The sequence below is a fragment of the Capra hircus genome, chromosome 15 (assembly GCF_001704415.2).
Source record: "Capra hircus breed San Clemente chromosome 15, ASM170441v1, whole genome shotgun sequence".
In the NCBI taxonomy this organism is placed as follows: domain Eukaryota; kingdom Metazoa; phylum Chordata; class Mammalia; order Artiodactyla; family Bovidae; genus Capra; species Capra hircus.
The window spans coordinates 36418496-36446313 of record NC_030822.1 but is presented as its reverse complement, the minus strand read 5'-3'; the positions used below and the strand labels follow the sequence as shown (position 1 = coordinate 36446313).

At 41.3% G+C, this 27818-nt stretch overlaps 1 protein-coding gene across 1 annotated transcript; it reads left to right on the top strand.

Moving 5' to 3' along the window:
- On the top strand, positions 3576-4532 carry LOC102188498 (olfactory receptor 6). The gene has a single exon (XM_005702149.3). The coding sequence runs from the start codon at positions 3576-3578 to the stop codon at positions 4530-4532; it is 957 nt and encodes a 318-aa protein (XP_005702206.3).

Here is a 27818-nt window from a genome sequence, read left to right as displayed (position 1 = left end):
GAAAACTATTTCATCAGTCAGGTGACTGTTAGCTTCTTCCTGACTCTGCTCAATGAAGCTTACCCTGGCCATCCTGTATAAAACACGAACCTGCTACACTGCCACACACACTTACTTTACTCTGATTTTTTCACAGAATGTGTCAACTCCTACATTTATATCCATATTATATTCATTCAAAGTCTTGAGAAAGACTGTATTTACTGCCTGTATCCCTTCACTAGGATGTAACTTCTTAAGATTAGGAGTTGTTTGCCTTTTTCTTTTTTCCTGTTTTGTTCAGTGAGCTGTTTCAAAAGCATCTAGAACAGTGCCTCCTGGCATGTAATGGTGCTCAATGAATGTTTGTGTAAAGAATTTAATATACAAAAAGAGATAGGATTTCTGACAACAGCTTCCTAAAAAGTGAGATGTAGAACAGACAGAGGGACCAGTCTTAGATAAGAAGTAAGGAAATAATGAACAGAGATGTCAGAGTTTAGCATAATGATTTGAAAGTGGAAAACTAATCTCGTTTGTCTTTATAAGAGGAGAAATTGTCTGCTGAGAGTTGGAGGAGAGAGTGGAATGGCAGATTAGAGATCAAAACCAAGAAATCTTTGGGAAATGTAGAGAGTGAATCAATTTAAAACATAGTGTAGGATACCAGCCATTGTCTGTGGTTCAGCTGAGCTACATGACTATAAATTTATGCTGATATCATCTGTCCTCTTTTGTGATTTTTCTCCAATAGGGTTCACTTGCCCAGGTGCAGATAAAGCCTTATTGCTTTCTTTGAAGGCCACCGCTGAAGGCAATGTTAAGATCTTCTTCCCAGGGGCTACCTATCTTACTTGTGGCTCTAACACAGAGGACTGTAATGGCTTGTTTCCTTATATTATCTTCTCAATATCTGAATATAGAAATTAGACCTTTTCATCTTTATACTTTCAAAATGCCATGTGGGACCAAGTCTCCAATGAGCGTGAAGCAGATCTTTATCTTATGTGCTTAGACACTCAGTCATGTTTGACTATTTGTGACCCATGGACTGTAGCCGTCAGGCATCTCTGTCCTTGGGATTTCCCAGGTAAGAATACTAGAGTGGGTAGCCATTCCCTTCTCCAGGGGATCTTCCCCATTCAAGAATAAACCCTGGTCTCCTGCATTGCAGGCAGATTCTTTACCCTCTGAGCTACCAAGGAAACCTAGATTTTTATCTTAACCACTAACAATTCTATAACAGAGAAGGCAATGGCACCCCACTCCAGTACTCTTGCCTGGAAAATCCCATGGACAGAGGAGCCTGGTAGGCTGCAGTCCATGGGGTCACAAAGAGTCAGACACGACTGAGTGACTTCACTTTCACTTTTCAACAATTCTATAAATTGTCTGCATCCATAATTTGTTGAATTTTTTAGTATTATAACCTTTTTTAAAGGGAATTAAAGTTTGGTAACTTGAAGTTTACATCAGATTATAAAGTTAATAAGAGAGAAATCATGGACTAGAATTCAGGTCTTCCAATTATTTGTCCCACTCTTCGGCAGTTTCCTTAATGTTGTAGTACCTTCTGAATACTGGGCTTTCTTTTGTCCATATCAAGTCTCTTGTTGTATTACTCTTTTGTGTTCTGTTATTCCTGAAATATCAGACACAAGTGAGTGTGCATTTACATGTAAAAATTCCTTCACAACCTTGTTCTGTAATTGATAGGATTTAGGCTATGTGCTTCCATAGGGCTTCACTCTCTTAGGCAAATTGACCTCCCTGAGAGAGTTGTTAAGCTTAATTAAAGGATAATGCTTTCAAGTGGAGAAAGAAGTCAAATTTGAATCCATTTTATTGCAATTTTTCCAACACATATAACCAACTACTTTATTAGAGATCTGGGGGATGGGGGAGGTGGGAGGGTTAGGCTACAAAGTACATACAAATCAGAAAAAATTACTAAATATTTGCATGTGAGTGCTCAATCATTCAGTCTGACTCTGCAGCCCCATGGACTGAGACCACTAGGTTCCTCTATCCATGGAATTTTCCAGGCAAGAATACTGGAGTAGGTTGCCACTTCTAATTCCAGGGGATCTTCCCAACCAAACAATGGAACCTGCATCTCCTACAACTCCTGCTTAGGAAATTTCAAATCTTATTCTTCTTTCCTGTTCCCGGATTTCTATCGGGCTTCTTAAAGAATACGTTTCTCTTTCAAAATTCATTTAATTTATAATCTCCACCCATTTTTATCCATTCTTTTTCTTCTGTCTCCATTTATGAAGAAAGTGTTTTTAAATTTCCTCAGATTATATATTGTGCCCTGGGAAGCCCGGGACCCTTTCAAATTGTCAAATCTCCTGACTTCCCACTCCCAAGGCAGCTTCTTAAATGCAACTTGCCCTCAAGTAGTGTCCATAATAAGGAATTTCAGAGTCAGGAAGTAGTTAGAATTAGTCAAGTAGCACTTCTTCCAGAAGTGTAAAATATTTGAGCCCGTCTTTTAAGAAGATATAGATGAATTATACAGATTAATTTGAGATCAACTGTGAACTATTCTAAAAATATGTAACTAGTAGATATGTATTGGAGAAGGCAATGGCACCCCACTCCAGTATTCTTGCCTGGAAAATCCCATGGACAGAGGAGCCTGGTAGGCTGCAGTCCATGGGGTCGCTAAGAGTCAGACACGACTGAGCGACTTCCCTTTCACTTTTCACTTTCATGCATTGGAGAAGGAAATGGCAACCCACTCCAGTGTTCTTGCCTGGAGAATCCCAGGGATGAGGGAGCCTGGTGGGCTGCCATCTATGGGGTCTCACAGAGTCGGATGCAACTGAAGTGACTTAGCAGCAGCAGCAGCAGCAGCAGTAGATATGTATATATAATATTACATATGTATAAATGAAACTATTATGTATAGCTATTACATATGTAATTATTAGCATTAGTGTTATTAGAAATCATCTAAAACACTAAAATACATTTAATTATTCTAAGAGGGTAAACATTTCTTTATTCAATTTTTTAAAAAGCTGTGGGCCTAAAAATAGGCAGTGAATTATTAAGTACTGTTGCCAGTGTCTTCAAAAGACATAGGGCTTAGCTGAGGAGTAGACCAGAGTCAGCAATTCTTCTGGCTAGGAGGGTCTTTCCTAGTTGATATTCTGCTTCTATTTTCTCCAGACTTCAAACTTCCTTGCTTCCTGGACAATCCTTGGCACTTTCTCTAATTGTGATGATTTCCTACTTTATAGCTGCCCCTGAAATCTGTGAATATGATGATAAGGAAAGGATTTCCTCCTAGTACTACCTGGAGGCCTCTTCTGATCCAAAGGCCTGAACTCTGAATCTGACCTCACAATTCTACTTTGAGATTCTTAGATTTGTGTTTATGTTCTATTTGTTTTCAGGTCCTGTTCTGACACATGATTTTCTGGAGAAGATTCTGTGGCCTCCAGTGACCTAAATTATACCCCACAACCAGATTATGACCCTAAGGTTATGTTTAATGTAGCCTGAGGGCCCCTTGCGCCAATGTGAATTCACCCTTCAATCTGGTGCTGCCATCATTAAATCTTTCGTCTTTTGATGTCCTAATTATGTGGAAGGAAAATATCACTCATATTAGTGAATTTGTCCTGGTGGGCTTCCCTACTTACCCTTGGCTGCAAGTTCTGCTTTTCTTCCTCTTCCTCATCACCTACCTATTTGTGCTGTTGGAGAACGTAGTCATCATCCTCACTGTATGGGTCACTGGATCCCTGCACAAGCCCATGTATTATTTTCTGGGCACCATGTCCTTTCTGGAGACCTGGTATATATCTGTCACAGTCCCCAAGATGCTGGCTGGATTCCTGCTTTGTCCCAATACCATCTCCTTCTTGGGATGCATGACCCAGCTCTATTTCTTCATGTCACTTGCCTGTACTGAGTGTGTGCTCTTGGCTGCCATGGCCTATGACCGTTATGTGGCTATATGTTGGCCTCTTCGCTATCCGGTTATGATGACCACAGAATTTTGTGTTCAGCTAACCATCAGTTCCTGGCTGAGTGGCTTTACTGTCTCCATGGCAAAAGTATACTTCATTTCCCAAGTTTCCTTCTGTGGTAATAATATCTTGAACCATTTTTTCTGTGACGTTTCCCCCATCCTCAAATTGGCCTGCATGGACTCATCTGTGGCAGAGATGGTAGACTTTGTGCTAGCCATCATCATCCTTGTGTTTCCTCTCTCAGCCACTGTCCTTTCCTATGCCTTCATTGTCTCTGCCATCCTGCACATTCCTTCAGCCACTGGGCAGCGGAAGGCCTTCTCTACCTGTGCCTCTCACCTTATAGTGGTAGTCATCTTCTACACAGCCGTGATCTTCATGTATGTCCGACCTCGGGCCATTGCTTCATTCAATTCTAACAAATTGATCTCAGCCATATATGCAGTCTTTACTCCCATGCTCAACCCTATCATTTACTGCCTGAGGAACAAGGAGGTCAAAAATGCCATCAGAAAAACCATGGCAAGTGGCCGAGCCTTTTTCTTGAAAGATTCTCTTTGCTGAAGAAATTCAGATTTCAGATTTTCTTCTTTTTTTCATCATCTGCAATGATAAACATACTGACAATACAATAATTAAGGAATAAGAGGCTATATATCAAAGAAAATTCCCTTTTCTTTCTTGTATTAATTAAATTCTTTCTTTTAGGAGGCAAAGAGTTAAATAATCAGAACTCTAAAACACATACATTAGTGAAATTATTATAAAGTAATTCTATTTTTCAAGAAGATATTCAGAAGTAGTTATACAACTAGTCTTTAGAGTTATATTAATGACATTTTTCCAGTTTAATTTTGTTTTGTTTTAAAAGCCCTTTCTATCTTAGGAGGCATATACAAAAAGAAGTTCTGCAATAGTCAATATAATGACCTGTTGCTTGCTTCCTAGTGGGTTAGGGGACTTCTTCCTTTTATAATCAATTGACCTTAAGCTCAACATTCAGAAAACAAAGATCATGGCATCCAGTCCCATCACTTCATGGGAAATAGATGGGGAAACAGTGGAAACAGTGTCAGACTTTATTTTTTTGGGCTCCAAAATCACTGCAGATGGTGACTGCAGCCATGAAATTAAAAGACACTTACTCTTTGGAAGAAAAGTTATGACCAACCTAGATAGCATATTCAAAAGCAGAGACATTACTTTGCTGACTAAGGTCCGTCTAGTCAAGGCTATGGTTTTTCCTGTGGTCATGTATGGATGTGAGAGTTGGACTGTGAAGAAGGCTGAGCGCCGAAGGATTGATGCTTTTGAACTGTGGTGTTGGAGAAGACTCTTGAGAATCCCTTGGACTGCAAGGAGATCCAACCAGTCCATTCTGAAGGAGATCAACCCTGGGATTTCTTTGGAAGGAATGATGCTAAAGCTGAAACTCCAGTACTTTGGCCACCTCATGTGATGAGTTGACTCATTGGAAAAGACTCTGATGCTGGGAGGGATTGAGGGCAGGAGGAGAAGGGGACGACCGAGGATGAGATGGCTGGATGGCATCACTGACTCAATGGACGTGAGTCTGAGTGAACTCCGGGAGTTGGTGATGGACAGGGAGGCCTGGCGTGCTGCGATTCATGGGGTCGCAAAGAGTCGGACACGACTGAGCGACTGAACTGAACTGAACTGACCTTAATGATATATCATTTAATTACTTTTTTAAATCTATGAAAAAATGAGAAAGAAATACCTTTCAGACTCCAAAAGAAACATTGCAAGATAGTGTGCAAAACTTACCATGGTAGAGAGAAAACAGGATTTTATATACATACATATATATAATATCTTCAATACATACATATATATAATATCTTCACCCATTTTATAATAAAACCCACTTATAAAATGTATTATATGATATGTAATATAAATTTTTAGAATATAAAATACATACAATGGGAAATTTCTAACAAATGGAATATATTTATAAAATACATAATTTCACACTTTAGTTCTCTTCCTTTATTGGAACTCCTATATACATAATTTTGGGGGTGTTATAGTTGCGGCTTAGACTCAGAAAAACTAGAAGCAATTCATTAAAGCCCCCTAGTTTTCAGGTAAAGTAAGCATTGGCATTGACAAGAGCCATGAAACTGCTCTTGTTAGTACTTGGCCTGGATGTATAAGATTTTTCCAAGTTTCCCAGAACATCTCCCTTCTAAATATTTTTTTTTAAATTTTGTAATGGTGAAGGCAATATGCTAAGAAGTAGTACATGCTTTCATTCAGCCATTATAAAATGACAGAGGAAAAATGGATTCTGTCTGGCTTAGCAAACATATTGGATGAGAGAATTAACAAAATATGTTCTGCCAAGAGTTTAAGGATGGCAGGCATGCCATTTCACCCTAACAACCTGGAAGCCACATTTCATAAGTTTTAATCGGGTTGTTAATTTATATACTATATTTGTTTTGTTTTGACTTTATACTATAACTACATGGTCTTCCTATTTTGTATTAAGTTTTTATATAAGATCAGAAGAGGGGCTTCCCTGTTGTCTCAGTAGTAAGAAATCTGCCTGTCAAGGCAGGAGACACAGGTTTGATCCCTAATCCGGGAAGATCCTACATGCTGTGAAGCAACTAGGCTCATGAGACACAACTATTCAGCTTGTGCTCTAGAGCCTGGGAGCCACAACTACTGAGCCCACCCACAACAGCTATTGAAGCCCACTTCAATAAAGCCCAGTACTCTGCAACAGAAGAAGCCACAGCAATGAGAAGCCCCCCTATTGCAACTAGAGAAAGCCCAGGCAGCAATGAAGAGCCAGCACAGCCAAAAATAAATAAATTTAACAAAAAATGTCAGACAAGATTGTTTTAAATTGGTTTTATTGTGGTAGTTTTCAACTTATCTAAACCTGATATATTTTCCTGGCCCTCGTGATTTTTAGTCTAACCACTGTATAATTTCTAATAATATCCCTCATAGCTCAGTTGGTAGAGCATTCGCCTGCAATGCAGGAGACCTGGATTCGATTCCCAAGTCAGGAAGAATCCCTTGGAGAAGGAAATGGCAACCCACTCCAGAATTCTTGCCTGGGAAATCCCATGGACAGAGGAGCCTGACAGTCTGTAGTCCATGGGATCACAAGAGTCGGACACGACTGAGATACTTAACTATCACCACTACCACTTTTCTTTAGTCAAAAGGTAATGGTATGGGTCATGGCCCTCATATAAGCACTAAAAACAATATCAGATACTTTATCTTGAATTATATAATTCCTATCCAAGTGTTAGACTTTTCAGTCTTTTGTCAAAAGATAACAGTATATATTTATGCTTGAAAACCTTTATTAATCATTATTGTACAATTAATGTTATCTTGAAATCTCATGGGCTTCCCTGTTAGCGCAGAGGGTAAAGAATCTGCCTGCAATGCAGGAGACCCAAGTTTGATCCCTGGGTTGGGAAGATCCCCGGGAGAAGGGAATGGCAACCCACTCCAGTGTTCTTACCTACAGAATTCCATGGACAGACCACAGAGTTGAAAAGTGTCAGACATGACTGATCAACTAACACTTTCTTTCTGCTTTGAAATCTCATGAGATTGTTTTTATTTTAAAAATGTTTTCATTTTAATTAAGCAGCTGTATAATTATTTATTATTATAACCTCAGCCATCTCACTTGATTGAACAAAGTTCCTCTAAATTATCTAGAATAATTTTTTATACTTAAAGTGAATTGAACATGGACTTCAATCACTTCTAATAAAATACCTTCACAGTCACACATTACTGTTTGATTGAAAAACTAGGAAATAAAGCCTAGTCAAGTTGATACATAAAATTGGTCACCATGGTCCTCCCTCGTCAACTTAGAGTTCACATTTATCTCCTTAAATCATGCAATCTCCAAAATAAAGACAATAACAAGGTCATTCTTCCACCTAACACAATACAACTATCCCATGTAAAACCAAAACTATGCTAATTCTTTCTCCAGAAGCAGCAAAGTCCTTGGGGATGTTCACCCTTTTCCTTTGATATCTGTAACTTAAACACTGTGGTATAAATTTAATTTATTAATATATTTTGTACTAAACGATATACATACATATATAGGTATACATATATTTATAACAAAATAAATATTTATAATATTAAACTATTACAAATCTTATTTCATTTCTGCAACTGGTCACATGGTCTTTACTAATGTTTGTAATTGTCTTTAACAACCCATTCCATATTCTCTTTGCTCTCAAAAAAGCACCTCAGCTGTCCATTGTTCTTTGTCTAGTATGGTGACTGAAACCTTCATTCCTGAAGGGTCTTGGCCATTAGAAATCCTGCCTGAACCAAGTTGTTGTAATTTTCCATTAACTTTAATCACAGGCTATGAGATTTCCTGTATCCCAGTCATACTTTTTCCTGGTAAGATCAGTGAATGCCATGAGCATGGACACATTGCTGTATTTCATTTTCTGTGAAACACACTACGTTTATTGATCAGAAGCAATGCATTGTGGAAGAACTACAAGAATGGATAAATCATTCTGTAAATCCCCAGATGGTAGCTTTGACAGAAGTACTGCATTTAGGGAAGGCAATATTATGTCAAAAGTTAGTGTCTATTCCAGGAAGAACATAGTGTTGCCCCTTCCATGTTGGAAGTGGTCCAAAGTAACCAGTCATCATCAGGTAATTGGCAGGAAGTAGTGCCATATTAGGGACTCAGTGTTGGTCTCTGCTGCTGACAGATTGGACACTAGCTCTAGCCAGGTCATCCTTAGCAAGTACACGTCAATGATTCTGAGCCCATGCACAAATTCCACCCCTGCCATCATGGTCATTTCACTTATAAGCCCGCTGGGAAATGACAAAAGTGGCTGGGGAAAAAGACTATTGTCCACAAAAAAGGTCATCCTATCCACTCATTAAAACAATAATTTTTTGATGAGGTCAACTTTTGGTGAGTATTCACATGGAACACAAAATATCTTTATGATTTTTTTTCCCATTCAGTTCAGTTCAGTTCTGTCCCTCAGTCATGTCCAACTCTTTGCAACCCTATGGACTGCAGCATACCAGGCCTCCCTGTCCATCACCAAGTCCTGGAGCTTACTAAAACTCATGTCCATCAAGTCAGTAATGCCATCCAACCATCTTATCCTCTGTCGTCCCCTTCTCTTCCTGCCTTCAATCTTGCCCAACATCAGGGTCTTTTCCAATGAGTTAGTTCCTTGCATCAGGTGGCCAAAGTACTGGAGCATTTCAGCTTCAGCATCAGTCCTTCCAATGAATATTCCAGACTGATTTCCTTTAGGTTGACTGGTTTGATCTCCTTGGAGTCCAAGGGACTCTCAAGAGTCTTCTCCATCACCACAGTTCAAAAGCATCAATTCTTTGGTGCTCAGCTTTCTTCATAATCCAGCTCTAACATCCATACATGACTACTGGAAAAACCATAGCTTTAATTAGATGGAACCTTTGTTGGCAAAGTAATATCTCTGCTTTTTAATATGCGGTCTAGGTTGGTCATAATTTTTCTTCCAAGGAGCAAGCATCTTTTAATTTTATGGCTCCATTCAGAGACATATAATCACATCTCCTCTTCCCTGACTTCCTTGTCTCCAGTTTTTGAATCATGCTCTTTGTAAATCCTGGACCATCCAGAAAAACCATTGATTAAGTATATAGATTTATACTTTTGATCATTTCTCTTACTAGGAAAAATGGACAAACAGGTGTTCTGGTCAAGGTTCTGTCCATTGGGACAAATTACCTTTCCCATGGTCCTTCAGGGATATCTGGAAAGGGGCTGTACTGCTGTAACTGTCCACGTTAGGGTGGCTCCTGCATATTGTGCAGAATCATCTGTAAACCATGTCCAGGTTTTCTCTTCCTCAGTCAACTAACTGGTCACAGAGAATTCCCCAAGATGCTGTATGTGTGGCCTAGGAGATAGAAGGTAATGCAGCAAGAATAAGAGCCACGGGCAATTGGGCCACTTCCCCATGCAACTTATGTCTTCATGGCTTGTTCAAGCCCCACCTCATACATATCACTTCCATTCTATAATGGGGCACTACTGTCCCTGTCTAAACCTATAGCTTGGTGGGTCAGATAACACTCAATTTATAATGGCAGCCAGGTCCTTCATGGCCTACGGTTAAGTGTTCATTGTCTGACAAAGCCCAATAGTAAGCTAAAAGCTGTTTCTCAAAAGGAGAGTAGTTATTCACAGAGATGTCAGGGATTTACTCCAAAATCCTAAGTATTTGTTCTGTGATTCATATAAAAGGGTTTCTTAAAAGCTCTAAACAGCATCCCTATGTACTACTGACACTTCCAACACCATTGTATCTGTTGGATCATACGGCCCATAAGACAGAGAATCTTAGACCTATTGCAGAGCCTTTTCTTATTCTGCTGCTGCTGCTGCTAAGTCGCTTCAGTTGTGCCCGACTCTGTGCAACCCCAGAGACAGCAGCCCACCAGGCTCCTGTCCCTGGGATTCTCCAGGCAAGAACACTGAAAGTGAAGTCGCTCAGTCGTGTCCGACTCCTAGCGACCCCATGGACTGCAGACTAACAGGCTCCTCCATCCATGGGATTTTCCAGGCAAGAGTGCTGGAGTGGGGTGCTATTGCCTTCTCCATTTCTTATTCTAGACTCTGCTTTTTGAGTCATTTGGTAGATGAGCTGGAATAGCTCACCCACGTGAGGAATATTGTCTTCAAAACCAAAGCAGCATACTATATGTTATGCCTCATTTTTCCTTACCTTACAAAGGATGTCTTGACACGCCCCTCGCTGTAGTGGCGGCCTTCCCGGCCTGAACCCGGAGGTGTGATGCGCCCTTCCCTCCCTGGCGCGGGCTTGTGCTCGTTGAGGCAGGGGCCTCTCTGTCGCACCTCTCCACTGGCAGCCCTCACTGAGCCTAACCTGGTCAGGCCACCGCTCCCGTCACTCACCCACCCCAAGCAGGCAGGCAGGGCTCCGCTCCGGGTGCGTCAGCTCCAGGGCCTCCTCCGCACTCATGAGGCTGGCTGCTGGGGCCAGCAGCAGGCTGAGCCCACAGTGCCTGTTGCCTCAGACAGTGATCACGACTGCCTGACGTGTCAGCCGTCTTTATGTGGCCACCATGTTGTCTGCAGCAAGCACACCTCGGCCACCGAGGGCTGGAAGACGACACTGCTGGAGCAACCTGGTACTTTGGACTTGCCGGCTTTCTGGAGTCGCGCCTATATGCTCTGGGTGCAGAGGCAGTGAGGCAGGCACCAGCTATTTGCCGCTGCACTCAGCCTTCACCACAGTGGGCCCCTCCCCACAGCAGGAGACTGTTAGTGAGTAACTGTCAACTAGCTGCCATTATCAGCCCTGCTCGGCCATTGGTCAGTGCCAAAATGGGGCCGTCCCCCTCTTGTTTATAAAAGGAGCCCCAATTCCGACTGAGGGACAATGTTTTACTGGAGATTGCTAGTTGCTGTGAAAGTGCTGCACTCAATATGCCAGCAAATTTAGAAAACTCAGCAGTGGCCACAGTTTTCATTCCAATCTCGAAGAAAGGCAATGCCAAAGAATGCTCAAACTACCGCACAATTGCACTCATCTCACACACCTGGAGAATCCCATGGAGGGAGGAGCCTGGTGGGCTGCAGTCCATGGGGACGCTAAGAGTCGGACATGATTGAGTGACTTCACTTTCACTTTTCACTCTCATGCATTGGAGACGGAAATGGCAACCCACTCCAGTGTTCTTGCGTGGAGAATCCCAGACGGGGGAGTCTAATGGGCTGCTGTCTATGGGATCACACAGAGTCGGACACGACTGAAGGGACTTAGCAGCAGCAGCAGCACACGCTAGTAAAGTAATGCTCAAAATTTTCCAAGAGGAACCAGAGATCAAATTGCCAACATTCACTGGATCATTGAAAAAGCAAGAGAGTTCCAGAAAAACATATATTTCTGCCTTATTGACTATGCCAAAGCCTTTGACTGTGTGGATCACAATAAAATTCTTCAAGAGATGGGAATACCAGACCACCCGACCTGCCTCTTGAGAAACCTATATGCAGGTCAGGAAACAACAGTTAGAACTGGACATGGAACAACAGACTGGTTCCAAATAGGAAAAGGAGTACATCAAGGCTGTATATTGTCACCCTGCTTATTTAACTTCTATGCAGAGTACATCATGAGAAACGCTGGGCTGGATGAAGCACAGGCTGGAATCAAGATTGCTGGGAGAAATACCAATAACCTCAGATATACAGACGACACCACCCTTATGGCAGAAAGTGAAGAGGAACTCAAAAGCCTCTTGATAAAAGTGAAAGAGGAGAGTGAAAAAGTTGACTTAAAGCTCAACGTTCAGAAAACAAAGATCATGGCATCTGGTCCCATTACTTCATGGGAAATAGATGGAGAAACAGTAGAAACAGTGTAAGACTTTATTTTGGGGGGCTCCAAAATCACTGCAGATGATGACTGTAGCCATGAAATTAAAAGATGCTTACTCCTTGGAAGAAAAGTTATGACCAACCTAGATATCATATTGAAAAGCAGAGATATTTACTTTGCCAACAAAGATCCGTCTAGTCAAGGCTATGGTTTTTCCTGTGGTCATGTGTGGATGTGAGAGTTGGACTGTGAAGAAAGCTGAGCACTGAAGGATTGATGCTTTTGAACTGTGGTGTTGGAGAAGACTCTTGAAGTCCCTTGGACTGCAAGGAAATCCAACCAGTCCATTCTAAAGGAGATCAGTCTTGGATGTTCTTTGAAAGGAATGATGCTAAAGCTGAAACTCCAGTACGTTGGCCACCTCATGCAAAGAGCTGACTCATTGGAAAAGTCTCTGATGCTGGGAGGGATTGGGGGCAGGAGGAGAAGGGGACAACAGAGGATGAGAGGGGGACATCACTGACTTGATGGACATGAGTTTGAGTGAACTCCGGGAGTTGGTGATGGACAGGGAGGCCTGGTGTGCTGCAGTTCATGGAGTTGCAAAGAGTCAGACATGACTGAGTGACTGAACTGAACTGAATTAAGTCTGCCCTCTGGGTGTTCCCAGTTGGTGCAATGGTAAAGAATCCTCCTGGAATGCAGGAAACACAGATTTGATCCCTGGGTTGGGAAGATCAGATCCCCCTGGAGAGGGAAATGGCAGCCCATTCCAGTATTCTTGCCTGAAAAATTCCCATGGACAGTGAAGCCAGGCGGGCTATTACCCATGGGGTCACAAAGAGTCGGACACAACTGAACACACAGTCTGCCATTTGTTCAGTCTTCTAGCTTCTGATTAAAGTCATTATTCCTTGTTTAAACAACTCACCTTTCAATTTATTGGTCTGTTATGGGGCAAGTAGAACAAGCTTGGGCTTGGTAACAACACTGCCAGACACCTAGAAATTTCACTTCCATGGAAGGTACTTGAATTTTTGTCACATTTATCTACAATCATCTGATAGGTAAATGTCTCATTGAAATGTCTAGAGTAATTGCTGCTTCCCGGTGGTGTTGTTCAGTCGTGTCCAACTCTTTGCCACTCCTCGGACTGCAGCATGTCAGGCTTCCCTGTCCTTCATTATCTCCTGGCGTTTGCTCAAATTTATGTCCTTTGAGCCGGTGATGCTATCTAACAATCTCATCCTCTGTCACCCCCTTCTCCATTTGCCTTCAATCTTTCCCAACATCAAGGTCTTCCCACTCATTTCCAGTGAGTCTACTCTGTGCATCTGGTGGCCAAAGTACTGGAGCTGCCTTCAGCTTCAGCATCAGTCTTTCCAGTGAATATTCAGGGTTGACTTCCTTTAAGGTTGATCTGATCTTGCTCTCCAAGGGACTCTCAAAAATCTTTTCCAGCACCACAATTCAAAAGCATAAATTCCTCGGCATTTAACCTTCTTTATGGTTCGCCTCTCTCATCCATACATGACTACTGGAAAAACCATAGCTTTGACTATAAGGATCTTTGTTGGCAAACTGATGTCTTTGCTTTTCAATACATTGTCTAGGTTTGTCATAGCTTTTCTTCCAAGGAGCAGCATCTTTTAGTTTCATGGCTGTGGTACCATATGCAGTGACTTTGGAGCCCAAGAAAATAAAATCTGTCACTGCTTCTACTTTTTCTCCTTCTATTTACCATAAAGTTGTGGGACCAGATGCCATGATCTTTGTGTTTTGAACTCTGAGTTTTAAACCAGCTTTTTCACTCTCCTCTTTCACCCTCATCAAGAGGCTTGTTAGTTCCTCTTCACTTTTTGTCATTAAAGCAATATTGTCTGCATATCTGAGGTCATTACTTTTTCTCCTGGCAATCTAAATTCCAGCTTTGATTTATCCAGCCAGGCATTTTGCTTGATGTAATCTGTGTATATGCTAAATAAATAGGGTGACAGTATATAGCCTTGTTGTACTCCTTTTCTAATTTGGAACCAGTCAGTTGTTCCAGGTAAGCTTCTAACTGTTGCTTCTTGATCCACATATAAGTTTCTCAGGAGACAGGTAAGGTGGTTTGGTATTCCTTCTCTTTAAGAATTTTCCACAGTTTGCTGTGATCCACATGGTCAAAGGCTTTAGGGTAGTCAACAAAGCAGATGTTTTTCTCCCTTGCATTCTCCATGATTCAATGAATGTTGGCAATTTGATCTCTGATTCCTTTGACTCGTGAAAACCAGCTTGTACATCTGGAAGTTCTAGGTTCACATACTGCTGAAGCATAGCTTAAAGGATTTTGAGCATAATCTTACTAGCATGAGAAATGAGAGCAATTGTCCAGTAGTTGGACTGCAAGGAGATCAAACCAGTTCATCCTAAAGGAAATCAATCCTGAATATTCATTGGAAGGACTGATGATGAAGCTGAAGCTCCAATACTTTGGCCACCTGATGCAAAGAACTGACTCCTTGAAAAAGACCCTTTTGTTGCGAAAGATTGAAGGCAGGAGGAAAAGGGAATGACAGAGGGTGAGATGTTTAGATGGCATCACCGACTCGATGGACATGAATTTGAGCAAGCTCCCCGAGGTGGTGAGGAACAGGGAGACCTGGTGTGCTGCAGTCCATGGGGTCACAAAGAGTCAGACATGATTGGGTGATTGAACTGAACTGTCCAGTAGTTTGAACATTCTTTGTCATTATCTTTATTTGGGATTAGAATGAAAATTGACCTTTTCCAGTCCTGTGGCCACTGTTGAGTTTTCCAAATTTGCTGACATATTGAGTGCAGCACTTTTACAGCATCATCTTTCAGGATTTCAAATAGCTCAGCTGGAATTCCATCACCTCCATTAGCTTTTTTTGAAGTAAGGCTGCCTAAGGCCCACTTGACTTCAGCATTCCATGATAAGAAGAAACAATAAGCATGATATCTTTGTAATAGAGCCAGACAAGTGCACCTCTTTGCATGAGGCCATTGCTATGCCTTATTCCTCCCATCTTCCCCTATGGTGTTACCAGGCAACAGTTGCCATGGGACTGGTACTGAGAGGATAACAGGCAGGAATGCCAGGGGTCTCCAAATGGAGGAAATAGGCTGCAAGTGTTAGACGCTTTTTGTCTCTCCCTTAAGCAGCAGGAGGAAACAAACTCTCCAAGGAAAAGTTTCTCTTAAGCTGTATTAATGAAACTATGTATTTTCTTTGGAATTTGCCTTTCTTTAAAATGAGTCCACCTTAGACTAACATTTTTTCTTTTCTCAAACCTTGGGCTGATAATAATTCGACAAACCAGTATTCATATCGATTATTTTACGCCTGGGGGATGACACACCTTGTGCCGTCCTATCTCAAAAATGCATATTGTGGGAGAGGGGCCTGGTGAAACTCCCTCAGCCTTGAGGTGTCTATCTTATCTGATTAATAACTTTCTAAGCTGGGAGGGATTGAGGGCAGGAGGAGAAGGGACGACAGAGGATGAGATGACTGGATGGCATCACTGACTCGATGGACGTGAGTCTGAGTGAACTCCGGGAGTTGTTGATGGACAGGGAGGCCTGGCATGCTGCAATTCATGGGGTCGCAAAAGTCGGACTCTACTGAGCGACTGAACTGAACTGAATAGACATAAAACAGCTTGCTAAAACTAGCACGGGGGTCACTCTCCATCCCATTTTTGATGTCAATGGCAGAAGCTTTCTCAGTCCGTTTTCACTTTAATAAAACTCTGCTATATGAAATTTCTTGAGTGATCAAGCCTGGTCTCTGGTCCCAAAGCTAAATCTTCTTTGGAGATCATGAATTCAACATGATAGCTTCACCGTAAGCTATCTGTAGTTGTCATTCTTGGCCATTGGTCAGCACCACGTGGGCCCTGCTCACAAGCAGCCAACTATTAATGAGCCATGTTAGTGAGGAATTCAGCCAAAGGTCCAGTGGGAATGGTGGTTGTCAGTTGGAGAGCGAGGTGAGAGAAGGATCCTGGCCTTCTCCCTAGAGTCTTCCAGCTCGCCTGGTCCTGGGCCAATGGACGAGTTGAGAGACCAAGGAATGAGGCTGGGGGCTGTGTCCTGCAGGTCTCCAAAGTCCTCACCAAGGCTACCCACTGGCTTGACCCAGGCCTTGAGGTAGTGGTGAGCTTCTCCCCCATCCCTGTTTCTGTGACCTAATAGCAGTGGCTATTAGTGTGAACCTAACAGACTGGGTTCACAGTCTATGGGACCTGGCCAACCCCCGACCCCCACCCCACTGTTTGGGGAGCCTGAGAGCCAGTTGGGTCCTGGGTGCCTGGTTCCCTCAGTGATGACAGCTGGGCAGGGCCTGGGGACCTGGTCCTGAGGAAGCTACCAGCTGAGATCTATCTTCTGTTAGCCAAGACCAGGACCTTGGCAGGGGAGAGTTGTGCCTTGGCACCTTGCCTTTCTTGTCAGATCAGAAAATGACATTTGTTTGGTGGACATTTATAAGAATGTCATTAGCTGACCAAGATTTAACCTCAAGAACAAAGGATTTGACACCAAGAAGTTATTTTCTAAGAACATCATCATTGACTAACCATCAGTCTCTGTGAGTCAGACTGCTATGCTTACTGCTTTCACTCTGCCACCCATTACAACAGCCATGTTCAACTTATCTTTGATGATTAAGATATGATGATGGCCATGCCACATGAGATTCCATTATCCCACTGCATTTATTTTTTTTATTTTTATTTTTTTTATTAATTTTTTTTATTTTTAAAATTTTAAAATCTTTAATTCTTACATGCGTTCCCAAACATGAACCCCCCTCCCACCTCCCTCCCCACAACATCCCTCTGGGTCATCCCCATGCACCAGCCCCAAGCATGCTGCACCCTTCGTCAGACATAGACTGGCGATTCAATTCTTACATGATAGTGTACATGTTAGAATTCCATTCTCCCAAATCATCCCACCCTCTCCCTCTCCCTCAGAGTCCAAAAGTCCGTTATACACATCTGTGTCCTTTTTCCTGTCTTGCATACAGGGTCGTCATTGCCATCTTTCTAAATTCCATATATATGTGTTAGTATACTGTATTGGTGTTTTTCTTTCTGGCTTACTTCACTCTGTATAATCGGCTCCAGTTTCATCCATCTCATCAGAACTGATTCAAATGAATTCTTTTTAATAGCTGAGTAATACTCCATTGTGTATATGTACCACAGCTTTCTTATCCATTCATCTGCTGATGGACATCTAGGTTGTTTCCATGTCCTGGCTATTATAAACAGTGCTGCGATGAACATTGGGGTACATGTGTCTCTTTCAATTCTGGTTTCCTCGGTGTGTATGCCCAGTAGTGGGATTGCTGGGTCATAAGGTAGTTCTATTTGCAATTTTTTAAGGAATCTCCACACTGTTCTCCATAGTGGCTGTACTAGTTTGCATTCCCACCAACAGTGTAAGAGGGTTCCCTTTTCTCCACACCCTCTCCAGCATTTATTGCTTGCAGATTTTTGGATTGCAGCCATTCTGACTGGTGTGAAGTGGTACCTCATTGTGGTTTTGATTTGCATTTCTCTAATAACGAGTGATGTTGAGTATCTTTTCATGTGTTTGTTAGCCATCCGTGTGTCTTCTTTGGAGAAATGTCTATTTAGTTCTTTGGCCCATTTTTTGATTGGGTCGTTTATTTTTCTGGAATTGAGCTGCATAAGTTGCTTGTATATTTTTGAGATTAGTTGTTTGTCAGTTGCTTCATTTGCTATTATTTTCTCCCATTCTGAAGGCTGTCTTTTCACCTTGCTTATATTTTCCTTTGTTGTGCAGAAGCTTTTAATTTTAATTAGATCCCATTTGTTTATTTTTGCTTTTATTTCCAGAATTCTGGGAGGTGGATGATAGAGGATCCTGCTGTGATTTATGTCTGAGAGTGTTTTGCCTATGTTCTCCTCTAGGAGTTTTATAGTTTCTGATCTTACATTTAGATCTTTAATCCATTTTGAGTTTATTTTTGTGTGCGGTGTTAGAAAGTGATCTAGTCTCATTCTTTTACAAGTGGTTGACCAGTTTTCCCAGTACCACTTGTTAAAGAGATTGTCTTTACTCCATTGTATATTCTTGCCTCCTTTGTCAAAGATAAGGTGTCCATATGTGTGTGGATTTATCTCTGGGCTTTCTATTTTGTTCCATTGATCTATAGTTCTGTCTTTGTGCCAGTACCATACTGTTTTGATGACTGTGGCTTTGTAGTAGAGCCTGAAGTCAGGCAAGTGGATTCCTCCAGTTCCATTCTTCTTTCTCATGATTGAGTTGGCTATTCGAGGTTTTTTGTATTTCCATACAAATCTTGAAATTATTTGTTCTAGTTCTGTGAAAAATGTGGCTGGTAGCTTGATAGGGATTGCATTGAATTTGTAAATTGCTTTGGGTAGTATACTCATTTTCACTATATTGATTCTTCCGATCCATGAACATGGTATATTTCTCCATCTATTAGTGTCCTCTTTGATTTCTTTCATCAGTGTTTTATAGTTTTCTATATATAGGTCTTTAGTTTCTTTAGGTAGATATATTCCTAAGTATTTTATTCTTTTCATTGCAATGGTGAATGGAATTGTTTCCTTAATTTCTTTTTCTACTTTCTCATTATTCGTGTATAGGAATGCAAGGGATTTTTGTGTGTTGATTTTATATCCTGCAACTTTACTATATTCATTGATGAGCTCTAGTAATTTTCTGGTGGAGTCTTTAGGGTTTTCCATGTAGAGGATCATGTCATCTGCAAACAGTGAGAGTTTTACTTCTTCTTTTCCAATTTGGATTCCTTTTATTTCTTTTTCTGCTCTGATTGCTGTGGCCAAAACTTCCAGAACTATGTTGAATAGTAGCGGTGAAAGTGGACACCCTTGTCTTGTTCCTGACTTTAGGGGAAATGCTTTCAATTTTTCACCATTGAGGATAATGTTTGCTGTGGGTTTGTCATATTTAGCTTTTATTATGTTGAGGTATGTTCCTTCTATTCCTGCTTTCTGGAGAGTTTTTATCATAAATGGATGTTGAATTTTGTCAAAGGCCTTCTCTGCATCTATTGAGATAATCATATGGTTTTATTTTTCAATTTGTTAATGTGGTGAATTACATTGATTGATTTGCGGATATTGATGAATCCTTGCATCCCTGGGATAAAGCCCACTTGGTCATGGTGTATGATCTTTTTAATGTGTTGTTGGATTCTGATTGCTAGAATTTTGTTGAGGATTTTTGCATCTATGTTCATCAGTGATATTGGCCTGTAGTTTTCTTTTTTTGTGACATCTTTGTCAGGTTTTGGTATTAGGGTGATGGTGGCCTCATAGAATGAGTTTGGAAGTTTACCTTCCTCTGCAATTTTCTGGAAGAGTTTGAGGAGGATAGGTGTTAGCTCGTCTCGAAATTTTTGGTAGAATTCAGCTGTGAAGCTGTCTGGACCTGGGCTTTTGTTTGCTGGAAGATTTCTGATTACAGTTTCAATTTCCGTGCTTGTGATGGGTCTGTTAAGATTTTCTATTTCTTCCTGGTTCAGTTTTGGAAAATTGTACTTTTCTAAGAATTTGTCCATTTCTTCCACGTTGTCCATTTTATTGGCATATAACATAGTAGTCTCTTATGATCCTTTGTATTTCTGTGTTGTCTGTTGTGATCCCTCCATTTTCATTTCTAATTTTATTGATTTGATTTTTCTCTCTTTGCTTCTTGATGAGTCTGGCTAATGGTTTGTCAATTTTATTTATCCTTTCAAAGAACCAGCTTTTGGCTTTGTTGATTTTTGCTATGGTCTCTTTTGTTTCTTTTGCATTTATTTCTGCCCTAATTTTTAAGATTTCTTTCCTTCTACTAACTCTGGGGTTCTCCAATTCTTCCTTTTCTAGTTGCTTTAGTTGTAGAGTTAGGTTATTTATTTGACTTTTTTCTTGTTTCTTGAGGTATGCCTGTATTGCTATGAACTTTCCTCTTAGCACTGCTTTTATAGTGTCCCACAGGTTTTGGGTTGTTGTGTTTTCATTTTCATTAGTTTCTATGCATATTTTGATTTCTTTTTTGATTTCTTCTGTGATTTGTTGGTTATTCAGAAGTGTGTTGTTCAACCTCCATATGTTGGAATTTTTAATAGTTTTCTTCCTGTAATTGAGATCTAATCTTAATGCATTATGGTCAGAAAAGATGCTTGGAATGATTTCGACTTTTTTGAATTTATCAAGTTTAGATTTATGGCCCAGGATGTGATCTATCCTGGAGAAGGTTCCATGAGCACTTGAAAAAAAGGTGAAATTCATTGTTTTGGGGTGAAATGTCCTACAGATATCAATTAGGTCTAACTGATCTAATGTATCATTTAAAGTTTGCGTTTCTTTGTTAATTTTCTGTTTAGTTGATCTGTCCATAGGTGTGAGTGGGGTATTAAAGTCTCCCACTATTATTGTGTTATTGTTGATTTCCCCTTTCATACTTGTTAGCATTTGTCTTACATATTGCGGTGCTCCTATATTGGGTGCATATAAATTTATAATTGTTATATCTTCTTCTTGGATTGTTCCTTTGATCATTATGTAGTGGCCTTCTTTGTCTCTTTTCACAGCCTTTGTTTTAAAGTCTATTTTATCGGATATGAGTATTGCCACTCCTGCTTTCTTTTGGTCTCTATTTGTGTGGTATATCTTTTTCCAGCCTTTCAGTTTCAGTCTGTATGTGTCCCTTGTTTTAAGGTGGGTCTCTTGTAAGCAGCATATAGAGGGGTCTTGTTTTTGTATCCATTCGGCCAGTCTTTGTCTTTTGGTTGGGGCGTTCAACCCATTTATGTTTAAGGTAATTATTGATAAGTATGATCCCGTTACGATTTACTTTATTGTTTTGGGTTCGGGTTTATACACCCTTTTCGTGTTTCCTGTCTAGAGAATATCCTTTAGAATTTGTTGGAGAGCTGGTTTGGTGGTGCTGAATTCTCCCAGCTTTTGCTTGTCTGTAAAGCTTTTGATTTCTCCTTCGTATTTGAATGAGATCCTTGCTGGGTACAGTAATCTGGGCTGTAGGTTATTGTCTTTCATCACTTTAAGTATGTCTTGCCATTCCCTCCTGGCCTGAAGAGTTTCTATTGAAAGATCAGCTGTTATCCTTATGGGGGTCCCCTTGTGTGTTATTTGTTGTTTTTCCCTTGCTGCTTTTAATATTTGTTCTTTGTGTTTGATCTTTGTTAATTTGATTAATATGTGTCTTGGGGTGTTTCGCCTTGGGTTTATCCTATTTGGAACTCTCTGTGTTTCTTGGACTTGGGTGATTATTTCCTTCCCCATTTTAGGGAAGTTTTCAACTATTATCTCCTCAAGGATTTTCTCATGATCTTTCTTTCTGTCCTCTTCTTCTGGGACTCCTATAATTCGAATGTTGGAGCGTTTCATATTGTCCTGGAGGTCTCTGAGATTGTCCTCATTTCTTTTAATTCGTTTTTCTTGTTTCCTCTCTGATTCATTTATTTCTACCATTCTATCTTCTATTTCACTAATCCTATCTTCTGCCTCCGTTATTCTACTATTTGTTGCCTCCAGAGTGTTTCTGATCTCATTTATTGCATTATTCATTATATTTTGACTCTTTTTTATTTCTTCTAGGTCCTTGTTAAACCTTTCTTGCATCTTCTCAATCCTTGTCTCTAGGCTATTTATCTGTGATTCCATTTTGATTTCAAGATTTTGGATCATTTTCACTATCAATATTCGGAATTCCTTCTCAGGTAGATTCCCTACTTCTTCCTCTTTTGTTTGGTTTGGTGGGCAACTCTCCTGTTCCTTTACCTGCTGAGTATTCCTCTGTCTCTTCATCTTGGTTATATTGCTGTGTTTGGGGTGGCCTTTTTATATTCTGGAAATTTGTGGAGTTCTCTTTATTATGGAGCTTCCTCACTTTGGGTGGGGTTCTATCAGTGGCTTGTCAAGGTTTCCTGGTTAGGGAGGCTTGTGTTGGAGTTTTGGTGGGTGGAGCTGGGTTTCTTCTCTCTGGAGTGCAGTGGAGTGACCCGTAATGGGTTATGAGACATCAAAGGTTTGGGGATAATTTTGAGCTGCCTGTATATTGAAGCTCAGGGGAGTGTTCCTGTGTTGCTGGAGAATTTGCGTGGTATGTCTTGTTTTGGAACTTGTTGGCCCTTGGGTGGAGCTTGGTTTCGGTGTAGGTATGAAGGCATTTGATGAGCTCCTATTGCTTAATGTTCCCTGAATTCAAGAGTTCTCTAATGTTTTCAGGCTTTGGATTTAAGCCTCCTGCTTCTGGTTTTCAGTTTTATTTTTACAGTAGCCTCTAGACTTCTCCATCTATACAGCACCGATGATAAAACATCTAGGTTAAAGATGAAAAGTTTCTCCACATTGAGGGACACTCAGAGAGGTTCATTGAGTTACAAGGAGAAGAGAAGATGGAGGGGGTAGTTAGAGGTAACTGGAATGAGATGCGGTGAGATCAAAAGAGGAGAGAGCAAGCTAGCCAGTAGTTACTTCCTTATGTGCGCTGTATAGTCTGGACCGCTCAGAGGTATTTACAGAGTTATATGGGGAAGAGGAGAGGGAGGAAGTAGACAGAGGTGACCAGGAGGATAAGAGAGAGGAATGAGTAGGAGAGAGACAAATCCTGCCAGTAACCAGTTCCTTAGGTGTTCTCCACCGACTGGAACACACAGAGATTCACAGAGTTGGATAGAGAAGAGATGGGGGAGAAAAGAGACAGAGGCCACCTGGTGGAGAAAAAGGAGAGTCCAGAGGAGGAGAGAGTGGTCAAGCCAGTAATCTCGCTCTCAGGTAAACTTGGGTAGTGAAGTTTGGGTTTTTAAATGTACAAAATTGACAACAAAAACCTAAGAACAAAGATTAAAAATCTAGAGTAGAGGTTGGATTTTCAAAGATACAATATTAAAGAAAAGCAGAAGGAAAAAGGAAGAAAGAAAAAAAATTATTAAAAAAAAAACCAAAACAAACAAACAAACAAAGAAAACCAACAACCATCCAAAGACTATATATGGTGTTTGTCTTAAAAAAAAAAAAAGTCTTTTTTTTTAAAATAGTAATAATAGGTTATAGAAATAAAAATTAGAGGAGAAATAGAAGACTTAACAATTAAAAAAAAGTTAGAAAAAAAAGAAAAAAAAACAAAAAGGCAAAAAAAAAAAAAGAATGATTTTAAAAATAGTGAAAATATATCTGGCCCTTCTCTGGTGTTATGGGCCGTGTGGGATCACTTCCAAGGTGGTTCCCTCTGTTTAACTTCTTCTGTTTGCTGGGTTTTTAGGCTCACTAGTTCAGTCGTGCTGTGGGGAGGGGGGATGCTGCAAACAAATAGCACTGTCGTGTGCACACAGTATCTCTGCCCCGCTTGGCCTGTCCTTTCTCACGGTGCACAAACCGCTCCAGCTCTACGATGCTCAGCCGGGAACCGTCTGGGGTCGGCCCTAGGCTGCGTGCACTTCCCCGGTCCAAGCCGCTCAGGTTCGGCGCTCAGGCAGCCCTCAGAGGCACAAATTCAGCTGGGACTGCGCTTTGTGCCCTTCCCAGGTCCGAGTAGCTCAGGAGTTTGGCGAGCGCGATCGCCGCGGCTTGTCACCTTTTCTGCCGCTGCTGCTCAGCTTTCTGGGTGGACTGCTGGCGCACCCCGTGAGGCAGATTGTGACTGTCCAGCACCCCCAGAAGTCTTAGCAAAGGAGCCTGCTTGCAGTTAGGTAAGTAAAGTCTCTCTGGGTCTGCAATTGCCCCTTTCCAGTCCTTACGGCTCTGGCTGCCTGTCCCTGGCGGGGGATGGTCTGCAGCCGGCTTTTTCCGTTCCGTCCTTTGTTCTGTGCTCGGTCCTGGCGGTGTCTTATGTTCGAGCTTTTCGCGTGGTAGCTATCCCACAGTCTGGTTTGCTAGCCCAAGTTAGATCGTTCTGGTTGTGCGTGGGGCATTCCTGCCCGATTCTTACAAAGCTCTGCAGCCCGCGCCTCCCGCGCGTCCCTGCCCTGCCCCCACTTCCCAGTGGCGGATGCAGGCGTCTGTGCTGCTTTTCCGCTGGGGGAGTTACTGTTGGGCTTGTAATATGTTGGTTTTAATTATTTATCTATTTTTCCTTCCTGTTATGTTGCCCTCTGTGTTTCAAAGGCTCACCACAGACTCGGCAGGGAAAGTGTTTCCTGGTGTTTGGAAACCTCTCTTCTTAAAATTCCCTTCCCGGGACGGGCTTCCCTTCCCGGGACGGAGCTCCCTCCCCACTTCCTTTGTCTCCTTTTTCGTCTTTTATATTTCTTCCTACCTGTTTTTGAAGACAATGGTCTGCTTTTCTGGTTGCCTGATGTCCTCTGCGAGCCTACAGAAGTTGTTTTGTGGAGTTTGCTCGGCGTTGAAATGTTCTTTTGAGGAATTTGTGAGGAAGAAAGTGATCTTCCCGTCCTATTCCTCCGCCATCTTTCCCTCTCCCCCCCATTGCATTTAGAGATCCCAGTTCAGTGGTAGCAGCTCCCACTATAATTTCTGACCTACACAGAAGAGCAACCACAGGGCCCTTAATCGATGCTGGATCTTCTCTCATAAATTTGTTTCTCATAGTCATAGTGAAAGATGTATTCTCCCAGAGTGGTTGAGCAGGCCTTATTTGATAAACCCATTCCAACAGTTTATCTCCCAAAGCCTTTGGACAACTTACTCTACAGTATATAAATGTAAATCTTACACCTTAAATTTTATTTACTGTGGTAGACCTACCCTTGCACTCATGTTTTAGCCAGCCAACTAAACAATCTGTAGAGCACTTTCTAACCTCTTGAGCTGAAACGCTGAATCCAAGGTCTCTACTTAGTGGGCCATATCAATAAGTTTATCCAACTTTTTTCCTCCCACCATAATTCCATACCCATGAGCTCCATCCTCACACTTATCTCCCAGATTTCTGTCTGTATACTTTGGAAAAATCATGCTGCTCCTTTGATATATATAACAACTCTTACCCTTTGAGTTTGCTGGAATATGAGTCTACTTACATATTTGGAAGCAAAGAGGGAAGATGAGAGTGGTCCCTGAGGAGAATCTGCAGTGTCTTAATGGCAACAACCTCAGGGGTGTTTATTATATGTTTCTAAGGCAAATGAGGGCCAAACTTTCATGAAACAGCTAATTATTGGTCAAAAAATTATCCGAACAGTGTCCTCAGAGTCCTGGGAATCTATTTGTCCCTAGTCCAATTGTCAGGTTCCCATTCCTCCCTGAACAATCCCTCACTTTAACAGAAGACATCCTGGAAATTTAGGAATACAATTTGCATTATAATTGAGCTACTAACATACTGAAACTCTGGGTTTGGTTTTAGGGCCACATAAGGAGAATAACATTTCTACCCTTTTCCTCACACTTGAGAGTCACTGAGGCAACATCTGTAGGTATTCTGACTCAGCAAACATCTACTCTTTGAACAAGAAGTGCTCTCCTCTTGGAGATAATCATGAATTCCCTGCCCTCTAATAATCTGCCCAGGGAACAGAAGGGAATATGGAATGGTGACTTATAGATCCCACTTTGCCTTAAGAAGATGACTAAACCATGTTAATACAGACCACTAATGTGTGTGTGTGTGTGTGTTTCTAGGAAGAGCTTGGTGGTGTGCTATTGTGGAATCTACAGAAATCCACCTCCTTCACAAACTAGACTGTCTAGGATCTTCCGTATTAACATGTGAGCTTTGACTACAGTTTTCAATATCTTCCCCACAACCATATAAGGAGGGCAGAAACTACATACTTTCAATAACGGGGTCACTGAACCCAGCACCATAGCTGGTACAAAGTAGAAATTAAATAACATTTGATGAATTCATAAAGAAGCTCAGCGTCAGAGAAAATATTTAATGGACTAAAATAGAGGCCATCAGCACTAAGTTCTAATCACCTGACTTAACTGAGTAGCAGCAAACTGACAATACTGACATTTAAAGATACACACATCCTTCCTCTGAATATATCACTTAACAACTCTTCCAATGCCACCCCTCTGGCCCAAGTCATTGGCTCCTTTCTGGGTCATTGCAACAGGTTCCTAACCAGTCTGCCTGTTTCCTTTCTGGTCCCTGTAAAGTCTTTAACAGAGTAACAAAGCAAAGTCTTTAACAAAGTGACAATTCCTCTTTAACAAAATTCAAATTATTTCAGTTTCCTATTGAAAGACCCCCAGTAGTTCCCTGATTCACTTAGAGCAAAAGTTGAAACCTTCACAGTGCTTCTATATGCTTACTCCGTTTGCTCTCTGACCTCGCCTCCTACTCCGTCCAACCCAGCTTGTTCACTCCAGTCCAGCTCCATTGGTCTCCTTGTTTGCCTACATCAGCTTGACCTCAGAACCTTTTCAGTGGCTCTTCTCTCTAAGATGATCTTCACATTTTTGCTCAAAGGACATTTTCTCAGTAAGATCTGCTCTAACCCTTCTATTTAAAGTTAACAATTTCTTTCCACATTCTCTGTTCCTCTTACCTTTTTTAGCTCCAAAGCACCTGAAAACTCCTAACATACAATGTGACACTTATGATATTTTATTTCTTGTTCTCCACCACCTAGAAGGTAACATCCCTAAGAAAGGATGGTTGGTTATTTTTTTCTATATTATTGCTATATAATGTTGTGTTCAGTGCCTAGTTGAAGTTAATACATATTGAATGAGAAAAAAAGACAGAATAATGGAAGAAAACAAAGCATGCAAAGTTAAGGTTACATATTGAATGAGAAAAAAAAAAAGGAACTATGGAAGGAAAACGAAGCAGGATACATTGTATGCTTTAGTCTTAATTTGCTCTGAGATACTCGCTTCTGCTCACTGCAACAATTACCTCCAGAGGAAAGACTGAGATAGAGCCCTGCTTTCACAGCTCTCCTGAGACCTCACTGGGTCTTCTCAAATCCCTGTGAATTTGGCACAGATGCACAGTACTAGCCCAAGGCCTGGTCATTAGTGTGAACTCAGGGATTGTAAATAGCCCCCCTTCCATGTTTCCTTTACTGGGGTGCAGAACTCATTTACTGAGAGATGAAAGAAGAGTTAAGAGGTCAGGAATCACACCCAGGAGATTTATTAAAATTCCTGTCTCCCAGCACTTCCAGGAAGGGATCAATTCAGCTGGGGAGAAAGTTCCTTTTAAACAAAGCTTCTGAGTAGAGGGATAAAGTCATTGCCATCACATAGGGAGGCAGAAGAGCCACCCCGAAGGACAGGGCTCTATCTCGCTGTGGCCCCTGAGAAAGTGAGGCCAGGCATTGCAGGCCTTCTTTTGGGTCCTCTTCCTGGATCATCTGCACTGGTTTTCCTTTATTCAGCTTTTCCTCCAGAGCCAAGTAGGAGTGAAACTGTTTTTAAAAGTTAAGCATTCAGCTTAGTTAGACAATTGCTTTATGGCTAGGAAAATTCCTTCACAAGGT

Excerpts from the sequence above, each read along its gene's own strand:
- LOC102188498 (XM_005702149.3), top strand. The coding sequence starts at position 3,576 with ATGTGGAAGGAAAATATCACTCATATTAGTGAATTTGTCCTGGTGGGC.